This window comes from Microplitis demolitor, chromosome 10 (genome assembly GCF_026212275.2).
Source record: "Microplitis demolitor isolate Queensland-Clemson2020A chromosome 10, iyMicDemo2.1a, whole genome shotgun sequence".
Taxonomy (NCBI): domain Eukaryota; kingdom Metazoa; phylum Arthropoda; class Insecta; order Hymenoptera; family Braconidae; genus Microplitis; species Microplitis demolitor.
The window spans coordinates 10,670,213-10,684,879 of NC_068554.1; the positions used below are offsets into that span (position 1 = coordinate 10,670,213).

The window sequence follows — 14,667 nt, forward strand, 5'->3', positions numbered from 1 at the left end:
AGAGTGGGTGCGGCCATGGTATCCAGTGGGACTCAGGTGAAACACCATACTACAAACTTCAAGAAATTATTAAAGATATAGTGAGCAAAGCAAGTTATATTTATGTTAATGGAAAGCAAAAAGACAAATGGTTGACCATCATGACCGATTACTCCGCACAAATTATCGACATCTTACTAATGAGACATTATTCATTTGAAAATGTGGATCGCTATAATAAGGAAAAATGTCCGCTGAGGCTATATCATCGTCGAAGAACACATGCATGTGCTTTTCAAAATATTCAACAATTAAAGCGTTGGTTTCTGGAATTCTGGGGTGACAATCCATCATACGAAAAATCTGCGCAAATATATTATCAACTGTCTGATTTGAAAAAAATTCATAAACGTGATATCGCTTGCCTTGATTATCACTTTCTTCTACGTTTTGCGAGAACCCAAATACGTCATGTCTACGATACACTTCCGGTGGAATTACAGAATAATGATAAAATAAGAGATTACTTATTTTGTATGGACCACTACCCAGCTACTGGTGGCGATTGGGATATCTGTGGAATATGGCTTTATCCATACCAAAAAGATTGCCCAAAGTGTATAAATAATAGTAATCCTATAAAAATAATAGTTCATAAAACAAGTTAAAAAAAAATATATACAATTTAATTAAAATTATGTTATTGGAATGTATCAGGTTATGATTATAAATAAAACGAATTGATTTATCGATAAAAAATGTTTATTTATTGATTAAATTTATTTTTTTAATCAATACAGGTTCTATAATATATTTTTGATCTCTCTATCCTAAGTTTAAACCTTTCTCGATCTCGAGCCATTTGCTCCCATTCACCTTGTCTAGCAGTTTTGCATGCATAACTCCATGTATACATATAATGTACAGTTGGTGTCAGATCAAATTGCACGACCATGTTTCAAGTCAATTTTCGTACGGTGCTGCTGATAGGGTTATACTCAACGATACGATCGTGGATTATTAAACAATAAGCTGTTGTGTTTTGAGGAAATTGATTTGTGAATTCAAACTCCAATCGGTCTACTGGTCCAGATTTAATTGCCTCATTCTGCTTAGAACAGTCTATAACACAGAGCGGAGCTTCTTACAAAAATTTCTGCTTTGTTAACAGTGGCTCAGCCTCTTTATTATAGTATGAAGATTAGGAATCAGTGTACATACTGTTCAATAAAGCATACTGATTGTCGTTTATGTCCAAATTCAGATCTCCGTACGGATAACTCTGTGAGTTCAGGAATAATTTTACGTTACGGAGCGTACAATGATCAAATCGACTTTCAGATAATCTTTAGCAAAACCACTCAAAATATTCAACGGAATCAATAAATCAAAGCTTCCTGCAGCGTTTGTTAATTTAACATCATCTTCCATCACCCAGCCAGCATTCTCTAAAGCACTCAACTGATTTGGACTGAATGATACATAACCTTTCATCAGGCTCGTTATACCAACGTTACTACTTCGATCATCTTCAACACCATTCATAAGTAAGCGAAATTCTTTAATCATGTGGCCAATCCCCATATTAACCAAGTTGGTTGTAGCAGCGACAGCAGTATTATCACTCTTGGTAGACTTTCCGAGAATATGGAGTGCACTTTTGCTAGAAAGTATGCACAAATTTTGATTTTGGATTGTGATACGAACTTCATCATTGTTGTTTAAAGTTGACGATGCATACGGTTGACGAGCATGCAGTTCATAGTGAGCAATTGACTCATCGAATATAATTCGTCGTTGAATATCTAATATATTAGCCATTATTTTTTATATCCTCGGTCACCTACTGCACCGTATTTGTTGCCTTTCTCGTAACCACCGTACGCTGTACTACCTTTTATGCTTGGTGCCGAATATTTATCTTTGCTATTTTTAAAATCTGTGCCGTATTTACTTTGTTGGCTCTCTAAAAACTTTCTTAAGTTCTTTGAAGCTTCGTTATTGGACATTACACTCAACAGCTTACCACCTAAGTCTTTCGACACGAGATTATGCAGCAGATATTGAATTTTATTTTATTGATCTTCCACGTAAACGTAGTCCGAGACTTTTCAGGAACAGCTCGTTCTGATGTGTTAACGCCTTGTGAGGTCTTCTTCGACTGATTGTGCTTGTCCATGTTGATATCTTTTTATAGCCTGCGCCACTCTTTGTATCATATACAATACCCATTTTTATATTGTTTTCAGATGTAATCTTATGGTTATAGTTTCACCCCTAAAATTTACTAATTTTCCATCTTGATCCACTATACGTAGTCTTATATTATATATAGCATCTGCGGTGATTGGAAGGTAAATGACGTGTTATGGCAACTCAACGATCTTATGTCCTGGTGGTACGCTCGGAAAAAACTCATGAATTGTGTGAACTTTGTGTTCATTTATGTAAGCACCTGTGGTAATATTACACTCAACCCTCAAAAGATTTAGTTTTAGTATAGCCACAGGTGATTCCGGTGAGTGAGTTTTGTTTGACAGAAGCCGACGATTCTTGAAACCTAACAGCCGACCAATATAATCGTTAGGTATAAAATTTATAACTTGATCACATTTAATTTCACTTCTTAGTTCATTATTATTTGCTTTTATACTGATGCTAAGTCTCGGCAATGACTTTTGTATGTATTTCTCAATATCTCTCATTTCATAACTACCGGTTGGTATTTTAATTACATTTTCTTTAACAGGAACGATTCTTTTGGGAATCTCTTCTACGGGTTGCACATCAATCTTCGGAACCAATGAAACATCATCATTTCTTGTCACTATAGTCGCATCTCGTTTTTTCCTTTTGCCACCAGGTTTATCGATATTTCCAACGTTGTTATCCTCAATTTCATTCATATCTTCTTGTTCTTCATTGTCCAGAGGATAAGTTACATAGAACTTATTAGAGCCAATGTCTATATTAGGTATCGAATTAAATGTCAGCAATTCTACAAGACCCAAGACATAATTTTTTTCCTCTAACAACTCGATTGGTGGGAAATAATTCGCCTCTAATACGGAGGACGATCCTGTCAGCGTCAACGTGAAAGACTCAGCCATGACTAATGTCCTGAGTAACTAGTCATGTCAATTTAAAGTTGTCCGGAAAGAAATTTTAGACACAAATGCCCACATATAATTGTGTCAAAGTCTTGATATCTTTTATGATTATATTTCACGCTACCAACATCGAGATATTTTATAAGGTCTTCCGGTGGTTGTAAATCACCAAAACTATCGAAAGAAATTACATTATCACGACTTTTTTTGTACGCAACCCAATGAGTACCAGGTCTAAATCTGTCGTCAAGATTGACAATAGCTGATTCGAATTCTTTAGGTCCAGTTTTTGGCAAATCGTTTCTCATGAAAACACCGCGGAAATTGGGTATCCTCAAAGCCTTAGCGTATTTTATCAAGTCTATGTTTGTAAGTGCTCGATGTGGTAGCTCTACTTGTTTTTTGACTTACATCCTCTACCAACCGGTGGATATGGCCACAAATATAGCCCCATACCACGTCTGTACGGCTTTAAGTATAAGCCTTTACCTACAGCTATCTCTTTCATTTTTGAATTATGTCTCTTGCTCGCTTCTAACTGTCTTTTGGCTGAACTAGCATCGTTGACAGCCTTCGCAACCGCCGCAGCACCACCAGCGAGAGCACCGGTTGCTGAAAGACCTGCAAATAGGGGTATCAAGAATGGAAGTACACCACCGATTTTAAATGAAACTGGTAGAACACGTGGCTGTCGAACATTTTTCTTCCCACCAGATTTTTTTACCTCTTGTCGAGCCCCTTTGAGTGCTGATTTAATTGGATCACCACCTGCTTGCATAGCTTGCTTAGCAGCCGTTACAATTTTTCTCAACGCCACCTTGGGTCGTCTGCTGGTACTTTTCTTCTTACCACTCTTTCTCCTTTCCTTACTCACCATTTTTTTCTTCTTACCACTCATTCTCTTCTTCTTCTTACCACCCATGCTCTTTTTCTTCTTCATTCCCATTCCGAAGCGTTTTTTTACCTTCATAATTTTGTTTACACTCCAAGCAGCAGCTTTTTCTCCAATAGAAGCGTCTTTCGCTTGAAAACGTTCCCACGCTTTGTCAGCTAATATTTTATCAGCCTCGTGACGTGCTGCCAAATTTTCCCGATTTTTCGAGTAAGCAATGTCGTGATTCTTACACGCTGCATCCAAAGGATTGATGCCAGGATCACCACGAGCCAGTTTCTTTTCTAACTTTGTTCCTGGGCCACAATACTGATAGCCAGGTATATGAAGTTCAAAAGGTAGCTTGTTAATGATACTGTTGACAATACCTTTCCCACTTATACGTCCGCACTCCATCACAGTGACATAATGACTGATAATAAATCATTATAAATGATCATACTTATAGTCATAGAAAAGAGTTGTCACTCTAACAGTGAACCGTTAACATGGAGTTTAAAAAACACAATGCTAAATTACCTGTGATAAACTTCGATCAAATAGTTCAAGGTACAGGAGTAAAAAGGATCAAAAGACACGGTGCTCTCCTACCAAACAGTGTGCGGGCAGTGTTTTGTGGCCCATCAAATTGTGGTAAAACAAATGCCTTATTATCACTTATTATGCATCCCAATGGTTTGATATTCAACAACATTTACCTATACTCAAAATCTCTCAATCAGCCAAAATACAAGTTCTTAGAGGCATTGCTTAAGCCCATAGAGGGTGTAGGATTTTTTCCATTCAATGAGCATGAGGACGTGATTAAACCTGGGGATGCAAAACCCAATTCACTGATAATATTTGATGATGTCGCTTGTGAAAAACAGGATCACATTAGAGCTTACTTTTGTATGGGTCGACACAAAGATGTAGACAGTTTTTATTTGTGTCAAACATATACACGGATTCCTAAGCATTTAATACGTGATAATGTAAATTTTTTAGTTCTGTTCCGTCAAGATGAAATGAATTTAAAATATGTATATGACGATCATGTAAATACTGACGTGTCATACAATTCATTCAAAGAAATATGCTCTGCATGTTGGAATGATGGTAAATATGGTTTTGTGGTAATTGATAAAGATAGTGAGCTCAACAATGGACGATACAGAAAAGGATTTGACTGCTTTATTAGTTTAAATTAAAGTGTAACTATTAATATGAATCATATATCGAGTGAACTCTAATACATCAACATGAAGCCTGAAGAGATTTCCAAACACAAAGATGTGTTGCGTCAGATATCTGAAGTAAGTGACGCAATCAGACGAAAGCATAAAGTGCTGAAGTTAGGAAAAGATAGCGCTGAAAAAGCTATGGGTGAAATGTTCAAACCCATAGTTACACCGTTGCAGAATCTAGTTGAATCGTCAAAACAAATAATTAAACAAGAAGTCAAGAATGAAATTAAAGAAGAAGAGGTTACACAAAAGGACAATTCAACACTCAGCAACAAAACAGATTTTGATGATACAAGTTATTATGATAGTTTTATTTTTGATGACGATGGGAGTAGTAGAACTCTTAATGAGAGCTAAATAAATCCTTCTGCTTCAAGTACTCCCGCTAAACCGAGCAGTTTAGTGAAATCCTATTTAGCCAAAGTGTATAGAAAAAGTAAAGAAATAGATTTGAGATATGGCGTCCGTCGGCGGTGCAATGATTTTTACATTGGTGATTCAGAAATAAATTTTGAAGAAAATACATTTTATGTTAAAGAGCAGAAATACCAAATAACTCCTGGTTTATTGGAATTGTTATTCAAAAAGTCACCCCATGATGCAAGTGTTACACAAGATGATAAAAATAAATACCTTGAGATCATTAAAAATACAAACGCTTATAGAAAAAATTACAAATCAGATGGTAGTATTTATGAAGACTCAACAATAAAGTTTAATAATTATATTGCTGATTTTCTTACAAAAAATACAAAAGCACCTAAGGGAAAAGGGTTGCCTAAATATAAGATTGTAAAAAAGAAGAAAACACATATGGATTACGTTTATTGGGATGACCCAAACGCACTGGCTGATCGTCTACGTTTACTCATGGCATCTAAAGCTGCCGGTAATCCAAGTCATACAAATGAAATTATATCGATAATCGAAGAGTTACGGGAGGCTGGAATTATATATCAACAGTATTTTTGAACTGTGTTAGCCAGTCTTTTACTGTTCATAAAAGTGTAAAGAGCAAAAAAATGAGCATCGACATATTTGGACGCTCGTTAACGACAGCTGCAGTTATTAGTGGACCACCTGGACCACCTGGAGTTGGTTTTAAGTTAACTCCTGGTGGAGATTATGATTTGGAGAGTAAAAAATTGTGTCGTGTTAGTGATCCTTCAGATGATAATGATGCAGCAACATTGAAATTTACGCGTGATATAGTCCATAAAAAATTGACTTTAATGTATGATAGTATGAAAGATGATCTGTCCGAGATCATTTCACTTTTGCATGTTGAAGTGGTAACACTAGACTCTACAGTCGTCTTATTAGAAAAAGAGGTTCAAGAACTAAAATTAAAATTGAAAAAAACAAGAAAAGAATCACTTAATGACAATACCTGGCGAATAAAAAAATTGGAAGCTAAAATTTTTAACGATGGAGGACAAGAAGTCAGTAATAGCTCATGAGCTCCATAAACAAGCTCGTAGAAATTACCTGTGACGACATGTTGATATCCGGGGGCTCGATGAAACCTGGCAGGCGGATTTAGTTGAAATGATCCCATACGCTACATTAAATAAAGGAAATAAATACATGCTGACGGTGATAGATATATCTTCCAAGTACGCTTGGGCTGTACTAATGAAAAACAAAAGTGCTAGTGATGTTACGAATGCAATGAAATCTATATTCCAACAAGGACGTGTTCCGAAAAATCTTCATGTAGATCAAGGCAAAGAATTTTACAATAGAGTTCAAAAATCTTATGAAACAGTATAAAATTAATATGTACTCTACATTCAGTAACCTGAAAGCATCCATATGTGAGCGTTTTAACCGAACACTTAAAACTAATATGTGGCGTCAATTTTCTGCTCGTGGTAATTATAAATGGATCAACATGCTAGAAGAATTGTTAAATACTTATAATAATACTAAACATCGGACAATTAAAATGAAACCTCTTAATGTAACTGTTGCTAATGAAAAAGAACTGCTTAAAAATATATATAAACCTCTTCAAATGCAGCAGCGAGTACGAAAGTCTAAGTTCTAAGTTGGAGATAAAGTTCGAATTAGCAAACACAAACATGTGTTTGAGAAAGGTTACACTGCTAACTGGACAACAGAGATTTTGACTATAAAATCTATACAAAATACGGTACCTACGACCTACAGACTTGTAGACTATCAGGATCAGCCTATAGAAGGTGGATTCTATGATGAAGAACTCAGCAAAGTTAAATATCCGGATGTTTACCTAGTAGAAAAAGTTATAAAAACACGTGGAAATAAATTATATGTAAAGTGGCTCGGCTTTGATAACTCTCACAATAGCTGGATAAATAAATCTGATCTGTAAAAAAATGAATTATATTTTTGAAATAAAATAAAAAAATTTTTTAATCATGTATATAAGTTCTATTTTTTTACTAGCCTAAAATTTATAAATATTTTTTACATTTTTCGTTTTTTATTTGGTCTCAGAATAGTCACAATATCATCTCTTGATACTTTGTAACCCCATGGTACGGTATCTGTACTGTTTAACAGAAGCTGACGCTTGTCATCTTCCCAACTTAAAGCTATCTTATTCTGAACTATTGTACTAACACAATGTTTGTTACTTTTAATTACATATTGTGTCCTACTTAAATTTACATGATCTTCTAAACATCGTTTGAAATCTTCAAAAGTGATAGTTCGCAAAGTCGGACGTTTAATACCTTTGGCTCGCTTTTTTACCTGATCTTCATTATAAATTCTAAAAGCATACAACTTTGCTCTAAGTCCAGTGAATTCAGTCATAATTTTGCCATTATTCTCATCCTTCATCAGACCTAATACTTTCTTATAAACAAGTGGTATGTTGTAAACATTATCAGGTGGATAATCAGAGGTGTCAAACTTGGCGACATCACGTTTGATGATCTTATAGATGTCTGGTACAATGAAATGGTAAATAAGACTATCAGTATCAGTGTAAATTAGTTTAGATTCGTCATTTGAAAAATTATGTTTTACATAATTATAATGAAAGTCATATATATAAGTTTTCGATAGATCTAATATACAAAAACCAACATAGATGGGTTTGTCAAAGAGTACTTTTGTCGCCTTTAATTCAATTATTATCATATTCTCATCAAAAATAGTAAGACTATGGAAATTAGGCTTACAAATATAGTCAGCAGCGCCATATCTACCGGCCCATCTTGTAACTATATGAATCTCTTTGTATTTTCTGACATTTTCCATAGTCTTACCAAAGACAGCATTATTCATAAGTTTATAAAAGTCCTTTTCAAACTCATTTTTAGCAGCCTTTCTACAATCTGTATTTTTATCTATCTATGACTTGAGCCAGAGTGACTGTTCAAATTTTAAAACTCTGTGAATTTTTGTTAATTTTAATCCTAAATCTAAACATTGTCCTAAATTCTTATAATGTATAACATAATTTTTTGTATCATATAAAGTTGTCGATAACTTAGTATACTTGCTACCCGGTGGTGAAAAATGTTCAGGACATAGTGGTAAATCTTTATGGAGATCATGCAATTCCTGAGGATAATGTAGATCAACTTCTAATACATAGCCAACGCTATCGATGTCGTTTAAAAATTGATCTACGTTATCGACGTCAAAAGATAGATCGTCAGGCAGGTAAACCCATTCAAATGAACCTTTTGGTAGCGGCATACTCATAGCAGCACCATACAAATTATTCGCATCATAATACATTAAATAGGATTCAGCTTTATTAGGATTGAAGCTGGATCCCATGTAACGATTATTGGCCACTGCATACCTATTTGTACACTGAGATACACCACCTCTGATACCTTTTTCAATAAATAGCATCATTTCAGAATCGGTAAATAACTAGAGTTCAACATTTGTATATTCTAACATCGTATCTAAAGCAAGTCCCGGCGCTGTACAGTAATGTGAAGGATCTAAGCTATAGGTAGCCATACAATTATGTCTGAAATTTTGTAATATGTCAGCTAAAAGTAGTACATCTGTTCTTAAATATAAATCTGAATATTCCCCTAATGTTTTAATATCAAATTTATTCCAGACTAATTGAGCAAGAGCATAATCATTATAAGATACACCTTCGTTCGATAATTTAGAATAAAACGAGTCCTGATCAGGCAGCTGTTTGTCATTAAGTTTGTCAATATCAGTTACGTACTCGTATGGGAATACACCCTTTCGAGTAACTAATTTAAATTTTTCAGGATCACTGTAATGTTGTTGAGTAATCTGTTTATCACAATCATTCAAATTAGATGCAAATTTGTCAAGACTAGAAGCCATAAACCTGAATGAATCTATAAAACGTAAGCAAACTGATGTATTTCCAACATACTTTGTAAAAGATATATAATGTTCTTTATTAATTGGTAATAATGTAATTTTACCCTCGAAAACGGTTGATAAAGATTTTATTATAAAATGGGAATTGTAACCAGATAAATTATGAAATACTATTGGTATAGTGTGAGATTTTCTATAATTTATATTACACGATAAGTGAAGTGGGCTGCGATAGTTACCAGTAAAATGACAGTGATCGTAGCATTTATCTGTAGCAGAAGTTATAGACCTTTCACAAATATGACAAACAGTTGCTTGCTCATGACTCTCTTTTTGTTGTCTCGACAGAGGTTTCATAGCAACAGGATTTTTTAAGTATGATTCGACTTCTAATGCTAAACATTCTAATTTTTCTACAACCCACTCGATGCAGGTTTGTGATCGATTCAGTTCAAATTTAGATAAATTGTTATTATAACTACAAAAACGATCAAATGCGATACTATGTGGTATATGTTTGTCAGAATTAGCATTTTCTTGAGGTTCAAGTGTACATTCTAGGTATGCATAGACAACAAATGGTACGATATCTTTGTACTCGTAATTTTTAAACTTTAAAATTTTATTTTCTTCAGTCGGAAACGTCATGTGAACTTTATTTAATGCGAAACAGTCTTTTTTATGATCTTCAAACGATTTTTCCAGTTTAAAATGATTTAAGCATCGATCACAAAAAAATAATTTGCTTTTCGAAGCTGATATCTGACTTTTAACTAATCGTGAAAGATCTTTAATTAGAGCAAAATGATATATAGGCTCATAATTTTTATACTCATTACTTGTCATATTTAAATTAACATTAGCTTGTAACATTAAAAGATGGACTGTTTTTCTATTGAGTTTACAATATTTACTTGAATATAATGGAATTATAATACTTTTTTCAGATTTTTTCTTTGTAAAATGAGATTCAATACCATATACCTTTATTGTTAAATCATTTAATCTTTCAAACTGTGGGATTTGCTTAAGTGTCATAGGAAATTTAATACCTGTATATTCTAGGACAGCACTATAATGAGGATACGCCGATGTTCTCTCAGGATGTCCAGTGTTAGGAAGATGAATCGCAGCAACGACGCTCCATAGAAAACAGTACTCATCGAAATTTTCTATGTTGAGAACAGCTCGTTTCATCTGGATATCTCGAGGAAGCCTCACAAATGTTGAAGTCCCTCCTTGCAGAGGTGTGTATTTTGACATTGTTACCACCAGATTGGTAATCTCCGTCAAACTCCACCCTGAATCTTTTTGATTAAATTCTTCCACCTTGTTTAACATTTTTTCGTATACAAAGTCTGTATACCATTCAGCTAAAGATGTTGCAGGTAAAATTGCTCGACTTTTGGTGTTGAATGATTTGACTTCTTCGACTGATGTATTTTTCCTGAATTCGCAAAATAGTTCAACGTTTACTTTAATACCTGCAACGTTTTCCAGCATTTCTTGGATTTTATCCAGGACAATGTCTCTAGAAACATTCAAAAAATCTCTCAAGTCAGTGTAAGAGCGGTTGATTATCGATCCTGTTTCAATGTTGTTGGAAAAAGCGTTCTCGAGATCTTGCCATTTAATAGATTGATTATTTACACTTAAATCACCACCTGCTACCTGTCCACTAAGTTGCAGAAACTGATTACTGTACCAACAAAGAACTGCTATGTTTGCTTGCACACTTTGTCGAACTTGAACGGTGGTATTAGGATCTGTCAAAATTGTATTAAAATAGTCTATTGTATCATTACAAACATTGTAACACCTCTGACATTGCTCTTTATCGACCACCTCTGATTGTAAATCATTATATGATTGTGTCACTGTATTTACTAAATTGTGGTGAGCTTTAACTAAACCTCGTTGGGACATTTTTAAATTGTTTTATTTAACACTGTGTTTTAAGTCACAAACACTGGTTGATCAGGAATAATTATTTTATATAAAAACTTGAGATATGTTCACATAAACATTTACACTTCAACTGTAAATTAAGTGCGTATTCACAAGCTATTTGAGCTTTCGACTATAGGAATAATATCATCAAGGTTTCTGAGTATTCAAAACGAGGGACACACAGAGAGTAAAAAATAAATTTCCTAAGTATAAGACTGAGTACATCAAATATTGATGATAGTACAGATCTCATTAAGCAGCGTAATGGATTTGTTATAGAGATTATTTACTTGGGTGGTGTAGATTGAAAAGAAAAGTATTCCTCAACGATCGTTCAAGATTAAAAACAGAGAGTAAAAAAAAAAAATACATTATAAATTTTTAAGAATTATGAGTATCAAATATCGATGCTAGCACAGATCTCATTAAGCGGTAAAATAAAAATTGTTTACTTCCGGTGATAGAGTGATCGATGACAGATATGTTAAATTACATAGAAGAGTGTTATAAAAATTATTTACCTGGGTGGTACAGATTAATAAGAAATATATGTATATATCAATAACATGAACGATCGTTTAAGATTTAACACAGAGAGTAAGAAATACATAATAAATTTAAGAGGTATAATAAAACTTTTTTTACTTTCGGTTATCGATAACAGATTTGAAGCAGAGAGTTAAATAATAAATAATGAGACTGCAAGTATCAAAAATCGATGATAGTACGAATCTTATTAAGCGGTGTAATAAAAATTGTTTATTTTCTGAGGGTATGTTGGAATTACATATAAAAGTGTTACATATCAATAACACTATCAATAGTTTAAAAAAAATATAGAATTAATATGTGAATTAAGGAATCAAATATAAGATTTATTATAAATATACGATTTGGATCATAAACAAATGTTTATGTTGGGTAAATCGTAGAACGAAGATGTGAAAATATATGTAATTTAATATATATTTACTTTAGATCGTGAGATCGATAATGATAATGTCTTTTTAAAAAATAAATGAAGTTATTAAAGACGGATAAAACTGTAAGTCGATGGAATATTTGTATGAGTTGGATAATACAGTTCTAGTATCAATTTTTCAGATAGATGGCAGAGTAAACATGATTCCCTATTTTATCGATACATCCAAAAAATTTTCGAATATATCTTTAAAATGTACATTTTGAATTGATATGAAAGTTTTTAATTGCTATAAAAAAAAGGGGTTTCACACAAATAGGATAAAAGACAAAGTAAATTACTATAGTGAATTATATGTATATCATTCCAAGTTAAAGTGAGACACTCATATCTATCACTACATGTTAGAGTGAGATGCTCTATGGGTGTTTCTTACACATGCGATCGTTTAATGGGTTTGTTTATTAATTTTTAATCTCAACTGTGATTTCATTGTTGAGCTATACATTGATCTGTCATTTAACAAAGTTCAGAGATCGTGAAAAGGTCGATGACAGTTGAAGTCAGGCTTTCAAAAAGTATTTTTGAAACGGTTTTAGAAATTATTTTCTGGATTATACTGTTGGTGTTTTTTAAAGTGTTATTGAGAAAATATTGCTGAGTTTGAATTTTACTTGAATTGGTTTTTAAAATATACAGTGGGTGTTTTATTGAGTTTTATAAAACAATTTTTAATAATAATATTGCTTAGAAGAATATCGGTTTTAAAATCTGCAGTGGGGGTTCATAAACAATTTTTAAAAAATATTATAAATTTGGAAGATTAATAAAGGAGCTTTTTTATAACTTTAAATAAAATAATTAAGGTAAGTTAGTTGTCTTTAGTTCGTGTATTATAGGTGTAGCATATTTTTTATGTTGTGAAATATGTATAATTTATAGATGGGAAACACATTCAGTTACGACTTTGTCATCCCAATTTGGTGGATAAGATTTCCACGGTTGATAGATGGAGTTATGGACTTAATAGGCAATGCTTTGAAAAGGACTGTTCGTCTTGGAAAAAAATTAGATGGAACATTATTCCGAATGGAAGGATTGATTGCAGAACTAAACATCGAGCATAATCATCTGTGTTGGTGGTTCCGCATCCCTAACATAGATGCGGATAGAACGGATCTGCGGTATTATTACAATACCACACGTGATTCACTCTTTGGAATCTGGCCCGGGGTAGTTAATAAACTAAAAAACCCCAACCCTTCAGGTATTATTATTTTTTTTTTTTTACACCTTATCATCGTTATTTATATATGTATTATTTTTTATTACAGATAATAATCTAAATGATTATTGCATCCGATATGTGGTGTTATTCCCGAAGCACTGGGTTCAGAGCTTCTCAGTGGAAGAGGTGAGGTATTTTATCGAGCCTCAGTTGTGGAATCGAATCTCGGCAAATGAACCGATCAAAGATTCCATTGTCACCTTTTTCGATGAGGAGACTTCCTTGGAGATCAATGACGAAAAGGTCACGTGGCACTTTAGGCTCAGGGATGGATCCCAGCATGCTCGGGATTATGCCATTGCATATGGGTTTATTCCACCAATTTTTTATACTTTGGGTGCAGCAGCAACTGAGTGGGAACACCAATTATTTCACAATCGTGTTGTTGATGCTGTTACGGAGGAAGACCTTCATTGCTCTGAGGATGCAGAGACTGTTATTCTCACAGATCCGGAGGATACAGATAATGTTGACGATGCTGATACTGTAATCCTCTCAGATCAAGAGGAGTCGTAGCCCATTTATTTTTTTATCGTTAAAAAGTATTATTTTTTTATTGTAATAATTATGATTGTATTTACTATTTATATTATTGACGACAATTAGTTTTATATGATGTTAATACCCGAGAAAAATTCCTTCAACATGTGGTGTGTTTGACCTGTACATATTAGAGTGAGACGCTCTAAAGTAAGACCCAAGGTTCTCTCTCTCTCTCACTCGAATGTGCATCATAGGCTTGTTTTGGTTTCAACACTTGTTGACAATACAATGAATGCCTTCTTTTTCAAAGCTGCTAGATTTTAAGTTCAATTACAATCGTTTCGACTGTTCGAGAGTTAGCTACGATATGGTTCCTTTTTCTCAGTGTGCTTTTCAAAGTTATTAAAAATAATTTTGCGTTTTTTTTTTTTTTAATAATTCTCACTTTGAAGTAAGCATATGATTTTTAATATATATTAGTGGGTGAATGTAAGTTA

At 33.5% G+C, this 14,667-nt stretch overlaps 1 protein-coding gene across 1 annotated transcript; it reads right to left on the minus strand.

Moving 5' to 3' along the window:
* Window positions 1-9,086: 9,086 nt before the first annotated feature.
* LOC106693934 (uncharacterized) lies at window positions 9,087-11,453 on the minus strand. Its single transcript, XM_014443565.2, has 3 exons — window positions 11,354-11,453; window positions 10,505-11,293; window positions 9,087-10,315 (listed from the first exon to the last, which is right to left on the minus strand). Exons 1-3 carry the CDS (start codon window positions 11,451-11,453, stop codon window positions 9,087-9,089), a joined length of 2,118 nt encoding a protein of 705 aa, XP_014299051.2.
* Between the last annotated feature and the right edge of the window lie 3,214 nt (window positions 11,454-14,667).